The 24,405-nt window shown below is 24.3% G+C and overlaps 1 protein-coding gene across 1 annotated transcript in view; it reads left to right on the forward strand.

The window, feature by feature from the left end:
* Positions 1 to 24,405, forward strand: part of LOC100200846 (E3 ubiquitin ligase Rnf121) — a 36,389-nt gene that overhangs the window by 962 nt on the left and 11,022 nt on the right. Inside the window, exons 2-4 of the mRNA XM_065812129.1 lie at positions 16,099 to 16,240; positions 21,637 to 21,791; positions 21,877 to 22,105. Of these exons, the coding sequence (XP_065668201.1) occupies positions 16,099 to 16,240; positions 21,637 to 21,791; positions 21,877 to 22,105 (526 nt within the window). The remainder of the gene's footprint in view (positions 1 to 16,098; positions 16,241 to 21,636; positions 21,792 to 21,876; positions 22,106 to 24,405) is intronic.

The raw sequence follows: 24,405 nt of genomic DNA on the forward strand, positions 1-24,405 counted from the left end.
AAAAAATCAATGACGTTGTGTACTAAAACTCTTAGGGATAAAATGCTCTTGAATAAATTATCAAGTCTGTAGATTGCGGCATATATTATGTTGACTTTTTGGCCTACAACAAAACCGAGAAGGCAAGTTTTGACTAAAATAAAAATGTTAGTTTTTCTTGGTGTGCATTTATTTTTTGTTTTCATCAAAAAAATTAAGCCCAGACATTTTTTATTTATCATTCGCTTTAATATGAACACAACGTGTCTGGGAGGTTTGGGATCCTTTTAAGAACTTTTTGATTTAATTAAAAAAATTTTTTTTTTTTTTCATCAAAGTTTTCCTTTTGATCTTATTGATCATTAAGTTTATTTAAAGATATCTTTATCATTATCCCTATAACATTTTAAAGTTACGTATTGTACCATAAACGAGGTTTGTGACGTCACATACAAAATGTCCATTATTTTATGTAACCAAGACGAAACATTTTATATAACGATACATAACACTGTAACGTATCGTTTAATGACGTTCGTTTAATTTATGAAAATAAATTATGATCACGAATATGTTATCGGTAACTGATAAACAACAACAAAAAACTCTTTCTTGTTTAAAAACATTATTAAAATGAGTTCACAAATTAAATAAGAAAAAATTTATTAAAAGTTAATAAAATAATCAAAAACCAACTGTAAAATGATAAGAAAATAGACAAACATTATTTTACGTTTCATGAAAAAAAAAATTTTTTCAAAATAAAATTTAGTTCATATTTGAAAAAAATAATAAAAATGATTTTTTAAATAAGAACTTAGATTATATTTGTAACTTTTGTTATAGTGAGAAAAAAACAAACTGTTTGTATGATTTTTAACGCGTTAATAAAATAACTTTAATTACAATGCGGTACTTGAAAAGACGCGAGTGACGCAATATAACTTCTAACGATGCAAAATATATTTGCTGAGTTGAGTTACTTAGAAATCCGTTACGCGTTTTCGCTACGCAGCGAAATCTCGTAACAAGGCCTGCATTGTATATTCCTAATTTAATGTTTTTACTTATTTATTAGCTATCTATATGTGATATATATATCTTTAGTGTTGACATCGTGTATAAGAGTATATGTTAGTAAGAAAACATCAATTAATAAAAATTCTCTTAATACAATTAATAGTTTATTATTAGAAATTTTCGCTGGATTATGATTACCAGCATCATCAGCTCATTAAAATTATACAAAATTTTTTTTTGTAATGATAGAAACAGTTTAAAATTAACTGATGTCCGCAGTTGAGTGGCTTCTTTCTTGCTTACGTAAAAATGTAAAAAACTGAGTCCAAAATTTAGTTTTCACAAACTGCCCGTTATCTAAATTAATTCTGCCATGTAAAGGTGAAAAAGAAACCTCTGTATTTCAAGAGCTTTGCACATTTTTCAATTAATTTTTTTTATTTCAACTTTAATTGTTTTTATGTTTTCCCACTTTATCGCTTGTGAGCAAAACTTATTATGGGTGGCTATTGCAGAATGATAATGTTTCACCTCATTTAAACTTTTTAGATGTTGTTGAATTTGAGTCCTAATTTGAAGTTTAGTTTTGCCTATGTATCTCTTTGAGCATTTACAATTAAATAAGTTCCGGGTTGACTATTGTGTGGCAATTTATTTTTATTTTTTGATGTTAGTAATGTTCTTAAATTTATATTTGATTTGAAGACTACTCTATAGCCAGCTTTCCAAAATATTTTCCTTAGTTTCGGGCATAGTGATGGTATCCACGGTAATAATACATTAGGAAGGTTAAGAGAGTCTGATTGAATTTGGTTGATTTTTAGGGACCGTTTATTTCTAATTAAGTTTGCAATCTGTTTAAGTTGGCCTATGTTGTACCCATTTTTGTTAAACATATGAATAAGGATATTAATCTCATCTTGTAAATATAAATTACTGCATATAGAATAAACCCTGTGAACGTAACCTTTAAATATCTTAGGGTCATAATTTGAGTGAAGTTTAATTTGGATATTAGTAATGGCTTCCTTTCTGTAAACTTTCAACTCATATTTTCCTTTGTTGTTATTTATTATGGTTAAATTTTTTTTTTTTTTAATATTTCGAAAAGCTGGCTATATATATATATATATTATATATATATATATATATATATATATATATATATATATATATATATATATATATATATATATATATATATATATATATATATATATATATAAAGAGAGATATATATAGAGGGAGAGAGAGATTAAATGCTGACTTTCTAAAAGAAAACAAGTTTAAAAGTGAGTTTGAAAGATATAGTTTAGAAAGCAGATATTGCACTGGATGTTAAAATGTGCATAATATTATACAATTAATTGGTTTAACTAATTAATGTATTTGGTTAATAATAAAATAATATAAGAAAGGTTGACATTTTATATACATTTTTGCTTGTGGCTTTATAAAAACTTGTGAAGTGTTATTGACAAAAAAAATGTAATGCAACAGCAAAATCTAGATATGAGATGTAACAAAAATATGTCTCGCATATCAGGGCTCAATTTAACTTTTTATAAAGTCCCGGGCAAAATGTCTAATTGAAACTTGTTTGGTTCAGACAGTGTCTGATCAAATTTTAAAAATATAATTTTTACAGTTTACAGAACCGAGTTATGCAATCAAAATCTTTGTCATGTTATTCAGTTTATTTAACGTTTGGTTGAAGTTGTAGTTTCTTTCCTTGTTATTTGGAAAGTTTCATCGCAGATTTTTGTTTTTTAATAAAATAGTTTCAATTTAGTATTGTATGTTTTTTTAGACTTAATTTTCAGGCTGTAACTGACAAAAAAGTTTTTCTTTACATTTTCACAATGGCTGTTTTAATGTTTTAATAAATAAAATGCTATAAAAAAAATAATTACCTTACGAATAACTTTTAATCATTGATCTTTTTTTAAAATTTATTTTACGCGAAGGCTTTAAATAAAATCAAAAAATTAATTATAATCATTTAAAATAAACGCATTATGTGTAAGTTAAATGTTATATTTAAATTTTTTTACAAAAAAATAGGTAGGTATGTATTTTTTATGATAAATTTAAACATTTGAAACTATTTTTCCATGTCTTTCAAAAAAAATTTTAAAAGTTTTTTTTTTTTAGTTACTTTAAATTATGAATAAGTTAAATTAAATCATCCCATGATTTAATTGCTTTATTTTTTTTTTGTTTTTTTTTTGTTTCTATTTTTACAGAGAATCGTTTAAAAGTTATTTCTTTTAAACTCGACTTTCTACTCAAAGCATGAAATGTTTAAAAATTACGATTTTAAAAAGACTACATTATTTTTTTTTAACATTTTTTTTTTTGCAACTTTAAAAAAAAAATGTTTATACAACTTAAAAATAATATTTTTTTTTCTTTTCAATAATTTAATTTCACTTTTCAATAATTTAAATAAAATTTGTTCATTTATTTAACAATCAGTAGAAGTAATTTGTAAAAGTATTTTGTGTAACTATAATTAAACGCTTTAAAAGATCAGTTTTATAGTAATTTTTTTCAAATGCAATTAAAAACATAAAAATTTAATTTTAAAATAAAATAGTAATTTTAATTTAGAGTTTTTTAAGTTTTTTTTTAAAGCTAGTTTATTTTCTTTTTTGTAAGGAATTGTTTTGCTTTTTTAGTTTTTTCAATTTTTGTTCTAGTTTAAGTTTAGCTTAACGTTTCTTTTTTCAGTGCATTTCTGAAATGTTCAAATCATCAAAATATCTTAACAGCCATGGTCAAGTTGTAAACAAAAAAAATCATTTGCATGGTCAGCAATAGTATTTGATTGAACGCCATTTCTTTCCAAGCTTTGTTTTGTAGAATTTAATTCCCGTCAGTCAAAATGTCCGATTACGTTGTAAATTGATTGGACAATCCGAGGCTATGCATTGAGAATTGATTCAAATTAAAACTTTTTATTTTTTTTTGTGACAAATTAGAAACAAACAAAAAAGTAATGTAACTAAGCCAAATTTATTTTATAATAACAATAAACTAATGATAATTAGTTATTTAAAAAAAATTTTTTTAAATTACAAATGTCTCGACAAGCGCATTGTTAAATACCATAATTCATTAATGAGTTACGGTATTTAACAAAACCTTTTTATTAATAATACTATTTATTAACAATATTGTAAACACATTAATATGTTTATCAAAACTATTCTAATTGAAAGTTTTTTTAAAAAACTAACCCACAGCTAGTTTAGAAAAAAGACTTTTAAAAGGTAAATAAAACTTTTAAAGGTTTAGAAGTAATGTAATGTAAAACATTCAAAAGTACCTTTAAAAGTTAAAGTAACTCAATTTACTTCAGCAATCTATGGTACATATAAGGTTGCTTAGTTAAGCAATCTAATTGTTTGTTTTATTACCTTTAATAGTTTAGCCAATATATAACATAACATAAAAACATTTAAGAACTGAAACATAATTACAATACGCCACAAATATACATTTTTTATGGTCTATTATGTCTTTTTTTGTTTTTGTATTTTAGCTTTTTAAAGTGTAACCAATTGAGACATAACATTCAAAAAATCTATTTTTAAGGTGTATTTTAGTTATGTCTTTAATCTAGATTTAGTTACATTACGTTATGTTTTAATTGGTTACACTTTTGAAAGTTAAATTGATTACACAAAAATTAAATTTAAAAAAGTTGAATTAAAACTTTATTTATTTTTTTCATGGCAATGTAACCAATTGAAACGAAGCTATTTTATAATAAAAATAAAATAAATGATGATAATTAGCAATACTGCAATGATAAACAAACATTTACTGTGTTATCAAGTTTATTTACTTAATATTTAACTAAAAATTAGAGAATGTAACCTTGTTATCATTTATAACTGATCGAGGCATAACGTAACTTTAAAATGTTATAGGGGTTAGGACTGATTATTATTTTCACCTTTTTTTAATAAGTTGCATTTACTGCAACTAAATGTGCAAAACTAAGTTGATATTTATCATAAGGAAAATTTCCTGATAGAAGCGCTGTCATTTATATAAGTTACATAAATAGACTTACATTGTCTAATTGCATTAAAAAAATCTAACTAAATAAATAAATCTAAATAAAACATAACTAATTTTTAACTTCTGCGTTTCTTAAAAATTAAGCAACTTTTTAATTCAAAATTTTATTTCATTATTTCTTGTTGTGCATGTTTTCAAACTATTTATTTAAATATTCAAATAAATATTTGAATATTTAAACAAATAGTTTGAAAACTTGCACAAAAAATAATATAAAGTTTATTTGAACTTAAGGTGTAAAAATAATGTGATAGCTACTTACATACACCTAAAAGTTTATTTTGGAAACTGTTTTGTTTTAAAATAATTTAGGGTTTTGTCTGGTATTAACCGGATTAGCCCTACAATATTAGCAGGCTTTTTTTAAAGCAATACAATGTATGCATTTTATGTACAAAATTTATACTATTTAGGTTATTATTTCTTATATTATTTCTTTTATAAATAAATAGAAAATCTAAATATTTATGAGGATTTACAAAAACCCACAAAAAAATTTATTATTCAAGTTGATTTATGGTGTAGAAGTTTCAGCTTGAGCGAGTTCCTGAGGTTTGGCACAATAAATATTAAACTAATGCTCAAAGAAGGTGATCTTTTAATTTGGGAACTTCGGAAGTTGCCTTAATGACACTTTGAGGGTTGACTTGAACATAGGTGTTGTTATAAACGATTGCTGCTCAGTTTTCTATGATAAAAAGTTTCATAAATTGAGAGCAAGAGGTCTTGCAAAACACTGGCCAAGCATAAACTATATGTGAAAAACCAAAGACAAGGTAAGTTTTCCATAATTAAGTCTGGAGAGATACTATTTGATGCTGGGCAATAGGTAGCAGACATTCTAGCATAACATTTTTTATGTATGTTTTTGAAGTGAGTGTTCTACTTAAGATTATTTTATGTCACAAGAGTTTGAGGGTTTCTAACTTTCTTCCAGGTAATTAATAATTAACTGGCAGTTTTTGCCTTTTTGACATGCATTTTAGCACTCAATGACTAAGCAAATTTTTTACTTCTTCCTGTAAATTATTAGAGTTGTCTGACATGATTTTGTGACATGATATCCATCTGAGAATAAAAGTTTGTTTAAGATCCAAATAACCACCACTAACAGAGCATTACTTGAACCATTATAAGGAGTCTGGTTCTTATAATGGTACAACCAAAGGGAATTAGGAAGGGTAAAGTTTTTTCTGAAGGGAAGGAATAGTTCACTACTTGAGTGCAGTCTTCTCTAATATCTTTGCAGGGCTGCAGTGAAATTCATTGTTTGTTTTTTAAAATCAGAATTACAAGACTTTTTTCCATGCAGATGGAAACTTAAATTGAGTAAAGCTTTGATTGTAGGTTAGCATATAGGGGGCAGCCAAAATGGTGATGTAATCTCTTAGAATTGTTCTTGGGATACTGTTGTGCTGAAAAATATTGTTACAAAAATTTAAATAACAATTGCATACAAAGTATTTGTTATTTACAAATAAAATAATTTAGAAAAACTTAAAAAAAAAATTTTTTTTTTTTATGGCTAACCTTTTTAATCGAAGTATTCAACAACAAAAAAAATTAGCTGATTGTTTTAATATGAGATTAATAAACAAAGTTTAAAAAAAATAATCTATAAATTTTTTCATTTTATTTTATTATTTATCATCTAGCATGCACATGAATATTGATTGAGTTTTTTTAGTTTTATATGTCTACTACAAAGCCATCAAATATATACAGCTATATAGTTCTTAACTATTTTAAATTTTAGCTGCTTAAGTGAAATTTAAAAAAAGAAACTATTTTTTAAACTTAAAATTAAAAGTTGGTTAACGAAAAAAAGTTAACTAAAAAAAATCATTAAATGTTAAAACTTTACTTTTAATATGCTTAACACCACTTTCAATAATTAAATTGTTTTGATATAAAACATAAATGTAAAAATGAAAGTTTTTTGTATACTAAACAAGGTTATTTAGGTTTAATCAAGTTAAAAAGTAAAATAAAGTACAAAAATAAAACAAAAAAGTACTAGGCTTCTCTTTTCTTTTATATTCTTTTTCCTTACATTTATATCAGGCCTTGTTTTAAAGCATTAAGCTGTCGGCAATTTACGTACGCGTTAAGCAATTGTATGTATGCTTAGAGCTATTTCCATTAAGCAACTTTTTATCATTTTTTAACTTTTAAATAAGCGGTAAGATGAATACTTTCTATAAGCGGTTAGATAAATGAAGTAATCTTATAAAAAATCAGGTTTACTTTTGTATGATGGTTATTTAAAAAGGTTGTTATAAAAGTTTAAATGACATTTTAAGTTAGATATAAGTGTGATTTACTAATGGAAAACTTTATTTATTATCTTGCGAGCAAAAGAATATTTATACAACTTTTGAATGCAATAAAAAAAATTTACTTGAATTTCTGTTTAAAGGGATTCCCAAGTGCCGAGACAAGTTGTGTTCATATCATAAACATTAGAATATAATTCAAAAGTTAAACTTTCCAAAACAAATTATAGAATAAGATATTAACAAAATTTTGTTTGCATTTGTTGTTTTGCCATTATACTTCCGATTGAGAGCTAATTTTAAGTTCTCAAATCTGCATAGTTTTTTCCGTTAAAAAAACATCTGGTTGTAATGATAAGTGTTTTCGCTTACCGCAGAGTTTTTTAAACTCAGTTCAGTTTTTTGTTCAATGTATTGTTAAGTGTTTAAGGTAAATAAACTAGCATAATAAAAACAGGCTTTGACAGGAATGGTGTGCCATCGCATGCTTTAACTGATTTAACCACGGATGTTTTAATGTTTTAACAATTTAAATGCAACAAAAAAAGTCGTTACGTTATGAATAGCTTTTTATTTTTTCTAAAGTTTTTATTTTACGTGAAGGCTTTAAATAACTTAAAAACTAATTATAATAATTGTTTAAAATAAACACATTTTGTTTAAATTAAATTTTTTTTTAGTAGGCATGCATTTTTATAATAAATTTAAAAATTTGAAATTATTTTTAAAGTCTTTCTAAAAATCTTTTAAAAGATTTTATTTTTTAAAGTTACTTTAAATTATGAATAAGTTAAATTAAAATCTTCCTGTTGTAATTCAATGATTTAATTGGTTTTTTTTTTTTTTTGTTTCTATTTTACAAATAGTTGTTTAAAAGCTTCTTTTTTTTAAAAATTTAACTTACAACTGAAATTACAAAAAAATACTATTTTAAAAAACTACGTTATCTAAAAAAAATTTTTTAGCAACTTTTTAAAAAAAATGTTTATACAATTTAAAAATAATATATATATATTTTTTCAATAATTTAATTTCACTTTGCAATAATTTAAACAAAATTTGTTCATTTATTAAACAATCATTAGAAGTAATTTGTAAAAGTGTTTTGCGTAACTTATATAATAAAACGTTTCAAAAGATAAGTTTTAAAGTAATTTATTTTAGGCGCAATTAAAAACGTAACAAAAAAGTAATTTTTGCTTTGAGTTGGAGTTTTATTTTTAAAATTATATATTTTCTTATAAGCAATTTTTTTTTTTTTTTTTATGTAGTGTCTAAAATTTTTTTTCCTAGTTTAAGTTTAGCTTAGCGTTTCTTTTTTCAGCGCATTTCTAAAATGTTTAAATCATCAAAACATCTAAACATTTGTGGTCAAGTTGTCAATAAAAAAAATCATTTGCGTGGTCAGCAATAGTGTTTGATCGCACGCCATTCCTGTCCGAGCCTGTAAAAATAGTAATTAAGCGAAAGGAACTTTAAAATACACAAAATGAATATTTTTCTTAGAAAAAAAGTAATCAATTTTTTTATATAGAACACTAAGTTCAATATAGTCCAACATTGTTAAATTTTGAAAGATTTAAAAATCTTTATTTTTTTAAGTAAATTGAGGAAACCTTTTTAAAAATGATCTTATATATAGTTTTAACTTATGTTTATAATAATTTATATTTTTAATTCAAGAAACCATTTTTAAAATGGTCATTTTTAATATATATTTTTCCGATATATTTTTCAGAATAATTCACAAACATTTTTCGTATATGGGTTGAAATAGTAAACCTATAGCTAGAATTAAGCAGCATGGATTGTCTAAAAAGTGCTACATTACTTCCAATAATAAAGAAGTTAGACTCTGCCACAGACACTGAAGACTTCAAAACTAATAGACCAGTTTCATATTTAGTATTCATTAGCAAGCTAATAGAAAAAGTACTTTCCAATCGTCTTGATTTCCACATGACAACAAACAATCTTCATATATAACATCAATATGGATACAAAAAAACATCACTCAACTGAAACACTTTTACTTAAACTTACCAATGATATATTTGAACTCTTTGATAAATATACACCTTCAGTACTAATGTTACTTGATCTAAGTGCTGCCTTCGACATTATTGATCAGCAAAAACTATTTAGACTATTAACCAGTGAAATAGGTATAATTTACTCAACTTACAAGTGGTTTGAATCATTTTTAATTAACCGTACTCAAAAAGTTAAAAATGGTAACTCATATTCCACGAACCAAAATGTAAAATATGGAGCACCACAAGTACTTTCCTGGGTCCAAAACTTTTTAATATCTTTATGAGACCACTATACAAATATCTGAACATAATCAATATTAAAACTTTTGGATACTCAGATGATCATCTAACTCTAAAAGAATTCTTTCCTTCATTTCAATAGAATGCAATAGTCCTAGATATACCAAAATGTCTTGAATACATATCTAAATGGATGAGTGAATCATTCTTATGTATCAACCAATCGAAAACAAAGATATTAATTATGGCACCACCAAGCATTCAAAAAGATATTATTAAAGGTACTTTTATTAACAAGGAATGCATTAGATTTGTTGACTCAGCAAAAAGTTTAGGGGTGATACTTGACAATGAATTAAAACACAAATAAGATTGTTAAAAACTGCTACAATATATTGAGCAAAATATCCAAAATAAAACAATTCTTATCGCACAAAGATTTGTGTACCATAGTATATTCACTAATATTTGCACAGCTAGATTATTGCAACTCCCTCTACTTTGGAATTGAAAAGTCACTATTAAGAAAACTTAAAATTCAAAATTTTTAATTTCAGTTTCAAAATTTTCAATTTTTCAAATTCAAGTTCAAAATTGTACAGCAAGACTGGTATTTAAAACTAGAATAGAAAGTCATGTAAACGACCAGGAATTTAACAAATTGCATTGGCTGAAAATTAGAGAGAATATATTTCAAGGTCCTTTTAATAATGCATAAATCTATTATACTGGAAGCACCAATGTCATTATGCAATTTAATTCACTACTCAATGTCTGAAAGAACACTAAAATTAAAGGAAACAAAATACAGCAATCGCTGCATTTTGTTTCCTTTAATTTTAGACTCTGAAACGCATTTAATTTTAAATGCTGAAACGCATGTTAAAGCGCAGCAATTATTTTTTAATAAATGATAACACGATATAATTTTAATAAATGGTGTTTAGAAAAATAATCTTTGCTTTAAAAACAAAATCGCTTATAAAATAATAAACTTTTAATAAATAAAGTAAATAAATTAATGTAATTTTTTTATTTTTTACTATTTTTTTAAAATAAAAAAGCATTTTTAGTGACGAAGTCGCTATAAGAAATTTAAGAAATAATCATTTTAAAAAATTTAACATATTTTACTTCATTTATACAAGTAGAGAAAAGAAAGAAATTTTTTTATATTAAGCATTTTAAAAATGTAATATTAAATTTAATTATAATATAAAAAAAATTGAAAGAAAATAAACATTTCCTAATAGTAATAACAAAAAAAGAGTTAAATATTATTTAATTCCCTTTACAATAATTAATATTATTGCAGTAATTTACAAAAGTTAATGTCTTTAAGAAATGAAAAAGTAAAAAGAATTTTATGACATCTAATTCACATTAGGCTAATCAGGCTTGGACAGGAATGGCGTGCAATCGAATGCTATTGCTGACCACGCAAATGATTTTATTTATTGACAACTTGATCATGACTGTTTAGATGTTTTGATGATTTAAACATTTCAAAAATGCACTGAAAAAAGAAATGCTAAGCTAAACTTACTAGGAAAAATAATTAAAAACACTACAGCAAAAAAAAAAAAACAATTCCTTACAAATAAGAAAATATATTATCTTTGAGATAAAACTCAAAAAACTCAAACTCGAAGCGAAAATTACTTTTTGTTACATTTTTAATTGCGCTTGAAATAAATTACCTTAGAACTTATCTTTTGTAATATTTTATTTAAGTTACGCAAAATGCTTTGACAAATTACTTCTAATGATTGTTTAATAAATGAACAAGTTTTATTTAAATTATTGTAAAGTGAAATTAAATTATGGAAAAGATTTTTAAATTGTATAAACATTTCTATGTTTTACAATTTAGAAAATTTCTAAATTGTATAAACATTTTTTTTCAAAAAGTTGCAAAAAATAAATTTTTTTAGACAACTTATTTTTTTGAAATAGTATTTTTTAATCATTTACATTGTAAGTTAAATTAAAAAAATAAAAAGAAGCTTATAAACAATTATTTGTAAAAATAGAAACAAAAAAAAAACAAAGCAATTAATTCATTGCATTGCAGCAGGAAGATTTTAATTTAACTTATTCATGATTTATAGTAACTTATTCATGATTTAAAGCAAAATTATTTATTTATAAGATTTTTAGAAAGACTTTAAAAATGATTTCAAATGTTTAAATTTATTAAAAAAATACATGCCTACTAAAAAAAAATTAAAAATAACATTTAATTTAAACAAAATGCATTTATTTTAAACAAAATGCATTTATTTTAAACAATCATTATAATTAATTTTTAATTAATTTAAAGCCTTTGCTTAAAATAAAAACTTTAAAAAAGATCAACAATTAAAAGTTATTCATAACGTAATGATTTTTTTATTGCATTCAAACTGTTAAAACATTAAAGCAGCCATGGTCGAACTATAAAGAAAAAAATTATTAGCGTTTAAAACAAAGCCTGATATATCCTTGCTGTCCGGACCCATAAAATACAGGTCTTTACCAAATTGACCAATTTTTTTTTCAATCTTGCTTTTCAATCTTGCTGTAAATATTTATAACTAAATAATATATATATGTATATATATATATATATATATATATATATATATATATATATATATATATATATATATATATATATATATATATATATATATATATATATATATATATATATATAGCAAAAAAGATTTCTAATTGTTAAAATAAAATTTTAAAGTTTTCTCGTATTATGCTATATTACTTTGCGAGGGTTCAAATCTGCCCCTTAACACAATACTTTTTCAATTTTTTTAATCTGGCCGTATATATTTATAGCAAAAAAATAAGTATAGCAAAAAGACTTTATTGTTAAAATTCTTCCCTTTAGAGCATCACCTTCTGGACAATCAGGACAGGCTTATTATTTTTTCTCTCCTAAGTTTCAGATCATAATTTTTTCAGATCATCCACAGCTTATTAGGACTAATTACCTGAGCACATAATAAAATAAGTACCTATTTATATATGTAACAAATTTCTACCGGTGCTTTGATGTGTTTAGAAACTTAAAGTTTTTTAAAAGTTAGTATATAATATCTTTATATATGTTATGTATATAATATCTGTAGAATTTCAAAAATGCTTTATTTTGTATTTTAAAAAATCAAAAATGATTAAGAAAAAAAACTGCAAGCTAAAGGATTTGAACCACGGCGATGCACTTTAAAAACGCTGCAAGCTAACCACTTTGGACAATAATGTGTATTGTACGACAAATGTTTTAATAGTATTTAATAAACAAAAGGCTTTATAAAACAGCAAATAAATGCTATAAATCAAAATGATGGTGATGTTGCAGCAAATCAGTCTTTAAGTAAAATTAAAACTGTAAAACTTGATATATGTTTTAATATGTTTTAACATAGCATAACTTGAAGTTTACATAAGTTAAATATTTTCACTTTTGTTCACATTTTTTTATTAAAAAAGTGCTGTGACTCTTCCTTGCCATTACTTCGTTTGCAATGGCTGCCAAGAGTTTCTGTGTCAAACACGATTGATAGGACACTACCGCTAACACTCTTAAGTTCAGCATTAATATAAAGAGATGAAATTTTTTTATCATTTGCTAATTCATTTTGTAAAAACATTAAAACGTATTAGAGTAATATATACTTTTTAACTTTTTTTTGTTTAAAAAAAAAATGTATTTTTTAATTTTTTTTTGTTTTAAAAAAAGGAGAAGTTTTGAGAAGTTTTTTTTAAGTGAATTTTTTCTTATAAATGGATTTAAAATTTTTTGATTCATATCAATACAATATCATGTATAGTTCTTATGATCTAATGTTTTTTTTTTATGGTGTAAGTTTTATTTATAAGCATAAATTATGTTTACGAATATCTTATTAACTGATAACTGATCAAATCTATCTATAAATTGATTATAATTTCTATTAAAAATAGTTCATTAATATACCAAAAAAATTAATTTGTGATAATGTAAACAAAAGATTATTATTATTATTATATGTATTAGATTGTTTTAAGAAATAAACTATAAGGAAATATAGTCTTTTTTAAATACAGAGTTTAGATTTTATCAGTAATTTTTTTAATAGATATATTGTCTAAGTAATTTTTAACATGGTTAAAAATCAAATGAATTGAAAACGTTTAAAGAAGTGCTGCCAAACTTATTACTGAAATTAAACACCTACCATATTTATGTTTTTTAATGTTAATTCACCTCCCCAGGCCTATACAGTCCAGGAGGCTACTTTAATTGTGGTTACAACCCTCTCTCAATTCTATAACTCCAAAACAGGAACCTTGACAAACAAGGCCACTAGGCAGAGAAACATGTTGAATATGGTACTACCAGGAACATAATAGGGATTGAACTCAGAACATCTTGCTTATGAGGTGAGCACTCTATCACTACACCACTACCACATGTAAAACAAGACTAAAAATACTTGGTATAAACACATTGGAGAATAGAAGAAAAAGAAGAGAGTTAATTTAATATTTTGAAGTTTTAAAAAATTCAACAAAGTCAAATGGATCTAACCTAATAAAAAAAACTACCTCAAGCTACCAACATGATCCAGCAGGTAGAACATGTAAAGAAATTCATAAGCTTCTGTGGCAATTTAAGGCTTGCAGTAAATTTTAACTAAAACAAAACTCTGTTATTTACTTCAAATAACTATTGCAATATTGTTGATATTTCCATAATGATAAAAATGGCAGCACTCTTTCTGAATCCTCTACTTTATGTCTTCTCTGATTATCATTCACTAAAGACCTCTATAGAAACCATATATTCAATTAATTGCAAAATTATCTTCTGCTAAGGTTGGCTCTTTTTATTGTGCTTACCATTTTCATACTCCTGATTTCATTCTCTACCTTTATAAATTTCTTATTTGTTTCTCAACTTGTTTCTCCGCGCAGCGGCCTTGTTCGTCTAGGTTCGTGTTTCGAAGTTATAGAGTTGAGAGAGGGTTATAACCACTATTAAGTAGCCTCCTCATCTGTAGTGGCCTTCTCGACCTTGAGGAGGTGAATAACAAAAGAAAAAAAAAAAAAAATTGGTCCCTGTATGGGATACTATTTTCATATTTGGGCTGGTTGCTCTAATGATGCTCTTTGACTTTTACACATCATAGATTTGTCATCATAGATGCTCTTTGACTTTTACACATCATAGATTTTCATAGATTATTATATGTGAAAGCAAATTAAAACCTTTTTTTTTTCTTATAAAAAGGTAGATTTATTTAAATAAAGGGAGACAATTTAACCATGGCTTTTAACATTTTAATAAAAAGTTAAAATAAAATTAACTATGCATTTTTTATAATAAAAAAAATTTAAAAAAAAATTTATTTTGAGTTGATCAACGGCGACTTTTTTAGACAACTAAACTAGTCCTTATTTATCAAAGGTAAAAGTCTCATTTTTTATTATTCTTTTGTTTAAGAGAATTTTTTCACAAATGTATTTTTTGTTTCTTATTAGTTTAATATCATTTAAAGTCTTTTTGGCATAGTACATTTATGAACATAAATTACATAAAGTCCAAAAATGCATTGTAAACCTGCTTTATATGCCAAGCTTGAGCCATTCTCAATCATTGTAAAGTTGCATCTTTTTTACTTTTCTATAAATTCTACCATGGTCATTGATCAAGCGAGCTACCATCACTTGTTCCATAAACCAAAACTCAAAATTGTGACATCATCATGTGACATCATGTGACATGTGGCTCACCATTCACTAAGTTGCATCTTTACTGTAACTGTTCCTTCATACTCAAATAAGTTTTGTTCATTTAGTTTTTTTTCACAAGCATTTGTGCTTCAGAGTTTTTTCCTGTCATTTTACTTTCCTGACATATACAATTTACAGTACCAAAGTCTTCAGTATTTCTTGCTCTTTTTTTTATTTTCTGTTAACTTAATTAATAGTTGCTTGCAGCTTTGTTGTGAAAACTTTGTTTTGAAAAAAAATTAAGTAAATAATTAAAGTTATTATTTAAAGTTATTAGTTATTAATTAAAAGCTGTAATAATTATTGCTGCTTTAAAAGAAAAATCAAGAAAACAACGTTTGTATTTTTTTGGTTTTTTTGAATAATTTTTGTTCAAAAGAATAGGATTAAATAATTCCATTTAAAATTGATCAATAGATTATTGAATGTAAAAAAAAAAATTCATGTTGAAAATTTTAGTTTTCGATAAATCAACATCCATTCAAAATTAAAAAAAAAATTTGGTAAAAAATGCGACCTGCATGCTTGTATGGAGTCTTTAACTTTACCTTCAGCCACTAATTTTTATAACTCCAGTTGTGCTAGTCAATTAAATTAATTTAATTTCTTGAATAATTATAAACAAAGAATTTCAATTTTTTTAAACTTAATAATTACTAACTTTGCAGATATTCATTTAGATCTGAGCATGAAAGATTACATGCAAAACATAAAGGACACGAGGCTATGCATTTAGAAATGGTCATTATAATGTTTGCTGTAATTGGTATATCACAAGTTTTACTAATTAAATGGAGACAAACTCATTTTAGATCGTACCAGGTTTGTTCATAATTGTTTACATCAGATAAATATAGTATGTTCATAATTGTTTTCTTATGCTTAAATGCTTATGGATATAATCTTATAATTTATATATATATATATATATATATATATATATATATATATATATATATATATATATACATATAAAATATATATATATAAAAAATATATATATATAAAATATATATATATATATAATATATATATATATACACTCGTGGTCGCCTGGCGGGACCAGCCGACCAAATTTTGTAAAGGACAACTAAAAATATTCCTTTGATACAATTCAGTTGCCCAAAACTATTGGGCGACTATTGACTAAAAAGAAAACAAACTTGACTGTCAAGTTTGTTTTTTTCACAGTGTCAAGTTTGTTTTCCGCATTTTCTATTATTTATTAGAACATTAGAAAATTGTACGAGCGTTTAAATGTATTTAATAAAATACTTCCTAAATAAAAACTAAAAGGTCTTATTGTTTAAACAAAAATGCTATTTGATTTTTATTTTTTCATAAATTTTATATAGAGATTTAGAGATAAAGTAATAGAACTAAATTTGCCAAAAAAAATTACTTTGACAGACCTTGTTAAGTAGTGTTATGCAGCTCTCATTTTTCGTGCATGTAAAAAGCATTCAGTTAAGCAAAAACAGTTTTATAAAATGTAAACATCAAAAGCATTTAGTTAGGCTAAAAGAAATTTTTTTGGAATATTTAATGTATCTTTTAATATTGTTTATGTGGCGTTAATTCATAAGATTTTAGGTCGTAAAAAAAGCAATTAACCGCAATTGAGATTTTTTACAATTATAAAACAATTTGTTTTAGAAAGAAATTTTTAATTTTAAAAGATTTTAAATTAAATATGAATATAATTAAATATGATTTTATATGTTTATAAAATGATATTAAATACGATTTTAAAAATTAAAATTTAGTTTTTAAGGAATGTAAAATAGTAAAACATTGAATGTAAAATTTAGTTTCAAATGAATGTAAACTAGTTTCTCAATTTTTATTAAAGAAGTTTTTTATTGTCGACTAATTTATTAAAACATAAGTCTCTCCATCATAGATTATTATATGCGAAAGCAAATTAAAAACTTTTTTTTTCTTATAAAAAGGTAGATTTATTTAAATAAAGGGAGACAATTTAACCATGGCTTTTAACATTTTAATAAAAAGTTAAAATAAATTTAACTATGCATTTTTTATAATAAAAATAATTTAAAAAAAAAAAAGTTATTTTGAGTTGATCAACGGCGACTTTTTTAGACAACTAAACTAGTCCTTATTTATCAAAGGTAAAAGTCTCATTTTTTATTATTCTTTTGTTTAAGAGAATTTTTTTCACAAATGTATTTTTTGTTTCTTATTAGTTTAATATCATTTAAAGTCTTTTTGGCATAGTACATTTATGAACATAAATTACCTTTAGAAATATCTTATTGGTAACTGATGAAATCTATCTATAAACTGTTTACAATCTTTATTAAAAATACTACATAAAAATACATAAAAATTAAAATGAATAAATAAATTATGATTAACAATTAAAAAATTATGTATCTTATAAAGTAAATATAATCTTTTTCAAATACATAACAAATGAGGTCTTGATAATTAGAACACATTAAAAGCAAAGGGTTTTAAAGTTTTTGTATTTTGTTTTTTATATTTGTCAATGCTTTGTTGTTGTAAAAAGGGCACCTATTTTTTAATAAAATAAGTGCTTAATTCAATTGAAAAACCTAATGGCTTATATATCTTCATGTTCTTTAACTAAAAGTAGAAAAGTGAATGATTTCAATAGTTAGTATTATTTTTATTTAGGCAAATTATTTTTAATCTACAATTAGCCCTATAATGAAAAGTGACTAGAATATGCAAGAAATCTGCTGAATGCAAAAATTTTTATAAAAAATAGTGACAGACAACTCAAAATATCAGCGGGTGACCAAAATTAATGAACTGGTTACTTTCAGCCAAAGGTCAGAGTAATCACCCCTGTGTGTGTATGTGTATAAGTATATATATATATATATATATATATATATATATATATATATATATATATATATATATATATATATATATATATATATATATATATATATATATATATATATGATCAATTTTTTTCAAAAGTAGAAGATCAATGATCTTCTACTTTTGAAAAAAATTATGTTTTGGTCTCCCAATATCAATTCTGGCTGATCGATGACTTTTCCATTTAAGTGTGGCAAGCCTGGATTATGGCTATTAAAGTAATCTTTAAAACTGTTACCTTAAAAACTAAAATGTTTAAGTTTTTAAATCTTTTTTCAGTCTTCTTTTTTTAATATATATATATATATATATATATATATATATATATATATATATATATATATATATATATATATATAGTCTTGGTCAGGAAGGCATACGAGTGAACATCATTACATGACCATGCAAATAGTATTATGTTTTGACCATTGGCCATTTGACCAATTTAACCATGGCTTTTAATATTTTAATAAAAAGTTAAAATAAAATTAATTATGCATTTTTTATAATTAAAAAAAAAAAGGTTTAATTTGAGTTGATCAACAATGACTTTTAGACATCTAAATTAGTTCTCTTTTATCGAAGGTAAAAGTCTCATTTATTAAAGATAGTCTCTTTAATGATCTTTACATAAGAGTTATTAAAGTTAATACACTCTAAACAATAAATATTTTTGGTGAAAAAAATGACAAATGTTTTTGAAAGTCAATAAAGTTGAATAACTTTGATCTTTACTAATCCTTTTATATTATTGAAAAGCTTTAAAATTAAAGGGATCCCAAGCCTCCGAGACATGTTGTGTTTATATTAAAGAGAATGATATAACAAAAAAAAAAAATGTTTGAGCTTTTGATTAAAACAAAGGAATAAATGCCTACCAAGAAAAACCAACTTTTTTATTTTATTCGAAACTCATCTTCTCTGTTTTGTTGTAGGTTAAAAAGGTCAGCATAATATATGCTGCAATCTACAGACTTGATAATTTATTCAATTGCTTCTAGTTTTGTTCCTATGAGTTTCAGTTCATGACATTATTGATTTTTTTGTTTGTGTAAGAGATCGATTATGCAGACAAACAAAAGTCAATGATTCAACAAAACAGAGAAGGCTTTGATTAGAATAAAAAAGTTAGTTTTCATTGGTAATTTATTCTTTTGTTTTAATCAAAAAATTTAGCCCAAACACTTTAATAATAAAAAATTATTAATTTATTAATAACTTTATACTATTAATTGTACTACTACAAATATATTCGAATATATATTAAATTCATTTTTATTAAATATTTTTATCTAATAGTTATTGCATGCTGATAGAAACCAGTAGTTTCTTTCCTTTTATGTTTTTCGCTATAACGACCACGAACCCTTTGCTTTGTTGACAATTATGATATATGACATAAACTTTTAATTTATTTGCTTCACTTATTTAGATAGCTTTCATTTTACTGGTGATGAAAATCCTTTTTTCATAAACAATTTAAGTTCTTATTTTATTATTTAAATAAAAATATTTAAAATACTGTTTTAATTATAATGTAATAATATATAATAATTGTTGTATTTAACTAAGACCATTTTGCTTTTGTATATAGTCACTTTTTTTTCCTTTCTATAAATCTTTTTATTCATTTTCCCATAAGTTTTTGCCAAATTGCTATAAATTAATTAATGATTTATAGATAAATTTAAATATATTAATAGCGCATTTCTTTATAGGATTCTAAATAACTATATATATATATATATATATATATATATATATATATATATATATATATATATATATATATATATATATATATATATTTATATATATATTTAGTTAGGTTCTCATTTTATCTAACAGTAATTTTTATATTAGTGTTTTATAAAACGATTGTCTTCTTAATATAAAGTATTCAGTTTAAATAGTATATGCACATTATTATTATTAACAAGTTTTTTAGTTTTAGTTTTAGCATTTTTTTAAAATGGTTCAAAAGAGATATATTTTTAACATCATTAACTTCAAAGATTAAATCTCTTATTTTATTATTATTCAAAATAGTTAAATGTAACTAAAGATATTAAAGATTTTTTTTCATTCAATCTTTTTAATTATTTTTCTCGTAGCTTTTCCCACCATTTGCAAAATTATTGCAAATGAATGAATATTTTTAAATTAATGAAAATTATTAGTTGCGCCTTTGCACTTTTAAAAAAACATTGATTTTATTTAAAATTATTAATAAAGAAATACGAATTCTTAATTTTTAAGCATTAACTTATTTTTGCATCTATAAAGTTTAGTCATGAATTATTTTTAAGATAACAATTTAAACAAAACTAAACAAAAAAAAATTTGACTGTCCAAAAAAAAACAATTAACCATCAATTCCCAGTGTTAGCTGGTCGAATTGATCACTCGCCTTTGATTTCTTATGCCTTGTTCTTGTGCCTTGTATCGTTGTATGCATACTTTTTTGTAGTCAATATTTTGTTTTGATAGTTTTTGTTTGATGATATATTTGCTGTATATCTTAAGTGATATATTTGCTCTTCTTAAGTGTTTATAAAAAATTCCTTTTGTTTTTTTAATTATTTCATTTATGTTTGGGTGCATTGTCTGTCTTATTTTCATCATGTGTTGGTGTATTTTTAAATATTCTTCTATTGGTCTTTATTTTTATCTTGACAACTGTCAAAGCATGTTTTCTTCAAAAAATAACTCTCCTCTATTCTAATGTACTTCATTTTTTCCCTAAGCGTATGCTGCTCGTGTATGATCATTCGGTCAAAGTTTTTAGATAATTAAAATATTTATTTTCTAAACCTTCCTATTATCCAAGATTTAAATTATTTTTTTTTTTAATTTCTAACTTCTAAATTAAACTTAAAATCTAAAAGCTCCAAGTTAATAAAATCTTCGCTCCTAATCAAGTTAATAAAATCTTCGCTAAACTCTAGAAGTGAGAAAATTGTGCAGGTTTTTCTTTTGTTAGTATTGCCCTCAAAATTATGGATAGAATTTGAAAATGCTGGCCTAATTGTTGACCTAAGAGTAACTGCACCATAATAGCATAGAAATGAGGTTGGCGAAAAATTGCCAACCTTGTTTCTATGTTATTATGGTGAAACCTTTATGTTAAAATTATGTGATAACCTTGTAACCTTGCTAGGGCTGCCTAAATAGTTTCTTAATTAGTATCAACTGATTAGTTTTTTAATTAGCGTCACCTGATTAGTTTTTTACTTTGTATCACCTGATTGTTCTAAAAGATTTTTTGTTGATAAATTTAGTTTTTAAATTAAGAAATATTTTTAAAACAGTTTGTAGTTTAGTTTATCTTATTTTTTTAGGCTACAACATTATTTGGAATGTGGTTATTTCCATTAATTTTTAATTTGCGTGTGGGTTGGTATAGAATGTTAATAGTTTGGCTGTTTTTCACTCTATCTACTCTTTTTATATTGAGAATTGCAACACGCAATCCACTAAATCCTCATGCACCAAGGTATTTTTAATTTTTATTATTACTTGGCATATAAAATTTATTTTTGTCAACATGTATTTATTTTTGTGTTGTTGTTTTCGTTTAGAATTGTGTACAAATGGTTTTTAAATGTTCACCGTTTAACATATGCCATTGGTATTCTTGGTTATGTTATAATTATGTGCACATTTTTTGGAATTAACTTATTACTTATGTTGCCACCAGATGTTGCAATGAATGCTGGAGTTACCATTATTTTTTATGGGTTATATTTTGGAGTTTTAGGAAGAGATTGTGCTGAAGTATGTACAGAAAAAATGGCAGCAAAAATGGGAGTAAGTCTCTATAGTAACATTATTTCATGTTACCATTCTTTATAATATGTAAAAATAGTATTATATACTATAAAAATATAAATATACTTTTTGCACAGTTTTAAGGTTAACAAAGGTATAAACAAAAAAAGAAAGGTATAAACAAAAAAACCAAAAAAACCCAAAAAAACCAAAAAAAAACCAAAAAAAACAAAAAAAAAGGTATAAACAAAATAAAAACAAATCATTTTAATTAAAGAAATTAAAAAGTTATTAATTTCTATTAAAAGAATATAATAAATAAAATAAAAAAAACAATATATAACAAATAAAACTGCTGGCAAACATATACTCCTTTAGCCTGAGTAGTGACCCATCTGAAAAGATCGCAGAAGTTGCTTTAAATGATGTAACAGAACAAATAGTTTTCTCAAAGGGAAACTAAAATTGAGATAAAAGTTAAAGTTAATTGCCTGGCAAGATGAACTGACAGTAGTTACATTTACTAACATAATTATTTTAGATGGTCCACAGAAATCTTCATTCTTATTTTAACAACTTAAAAAAGTTTTTTTTTTTGCTTATTCACATCATTGCACATCTTTTCAAGTATACAAAGTATTTAGTTTACAAAAATGAATAAATAGAAGTCAATGTATTGAAATTATGCATGTGCATGATTTAAAATTCAATGTTTTTATTTTAAGTATATTTTTATATTAAGTATATTGAACCCATTTTATATTGGATCTGTTGATCTTAAGCCTCTCTCATTGTCATAAAGTACACTTCTCCTACACAGTCTTGTACTGGTCTTGCTTCATTGTACCCTCTACAACATACAACTTACTTATGCCAAAAATGCTCATTATGCTCCATATTGCACTTGCTGCTCAGAACATTGAATAATACTAAAAAACCAAACTAATTTAAGGAGAAAATTAAATTAAAAATAAACAACTCTTTCTCAATCTTCCTTAGTCCAGGAGCGAAAGTTCTCGCCTATTTGAGGGGTTTAGTTTTCATGTGAGGAGTTAACTTTTACTTCTTCAATGGATGACAAGCTTTAAACCCCATATCAAACATTCTTCTTCTATCTGTTCTATCACTCATAGAAACACTGTGCTTCTCCATAATACCCTACAGCAGTTTATTTATTGCTTTTCATCTTTTTACGCTCTCCTACCAGAAACATATTGTTTATTCTGCTTGTTATTCTTTTGCAACCGCATTTTGATTTGCGTCTGGGTGACAAATTCAACCCCAAACTTAGCTCCTTTTGAAGTCTGCAAACAGATGCTTCACTAACACCAACTTTACTAGCAATATCCTTCCCCTGAAGTCCTTGTTTTAGAAGAATTTCAACTTTAACCTGCTTTCTTGGAGTAAGACCACCCCTATCTTACTCCAAAATCACGCACATATCTTGGTTTATCAATAATCTTTGTTTATCTATAAGATTATTTAGCATGCTTTTTGCGGTTTATTTTTAACTTATTCACATGTGTACAAAAACACAGTGATTGTGATTTCAACTAATTTGGCCAACAATGTAATATATAAACACACTTTTAAAAGTGTGTTTATATATGTTTGTGTATAAATTAAAAATCAACCAAGCAAAAGAATAAATAAGAGAAAATATAAGGGGCATGTGCCATTGCATGCCTTATATGACCACACATCCAATTTTTTTTTTGACAACTTGTTCACAGTTTTTTGCATATATTGATAATTTACATGTTTTTAAAAAATGCGCTGAAAAAACCAAACTAATTTAAGGAGAAAATTAAATTAAAAATAAACAAGCCATAAACTAAAAAGAGAAACAAAGTTAATAAATAATAAAAAAAATAAAGGATAAACCAGAAAAAACAAAAGTATAAAACTAATGTACTTTTTTTAATTAAAAGCACCTCGATTAATAAAAACTTAATTAATATAATTTAAAAGCGTTGCAATTAATAGTTTAAAGCTAATCATTTTTCCAATACCGCCATGTTGATGTAGCGCCTATTCGACTAAATGTGTCTTAATAAGGCTCAATTATTATATTGGCATTAGATGAGGGTTCAAATCCTATTAACGGATAATTTTTTTTTATTATTTATTTTATAATTATTTATTTTATTATTAAGTTTCAGACTTTTAAATATTTAAGTCTTCAAGTAATTAAGCTTGGATTATGTAACTTTGAAACTTCGATTTTTTCTAAATTTTTTGTAGTGAAACTCTTAAATTAAAATTAAAACATTTTTATGCTTTTATTTTTTCTGGTTTATTTTTTATTAGTTTTTTTATTCGTTAAGATTTGTTTACTT

Source organism: Hydra vulgaris, chromosome 12 (genome assembly GCF_038396675.1).
Source record: "Hydra vulgaris chromosome 12, alternate assembly HydraT2T_AEP".
Taxonomy (NCBI): domain Eukaryota; kingdom Metazoa; phylum Cnidaria; class Hydrozoa; order Anthoathecata; family Hydridae; genus Hydra; species Hydra vulgaris.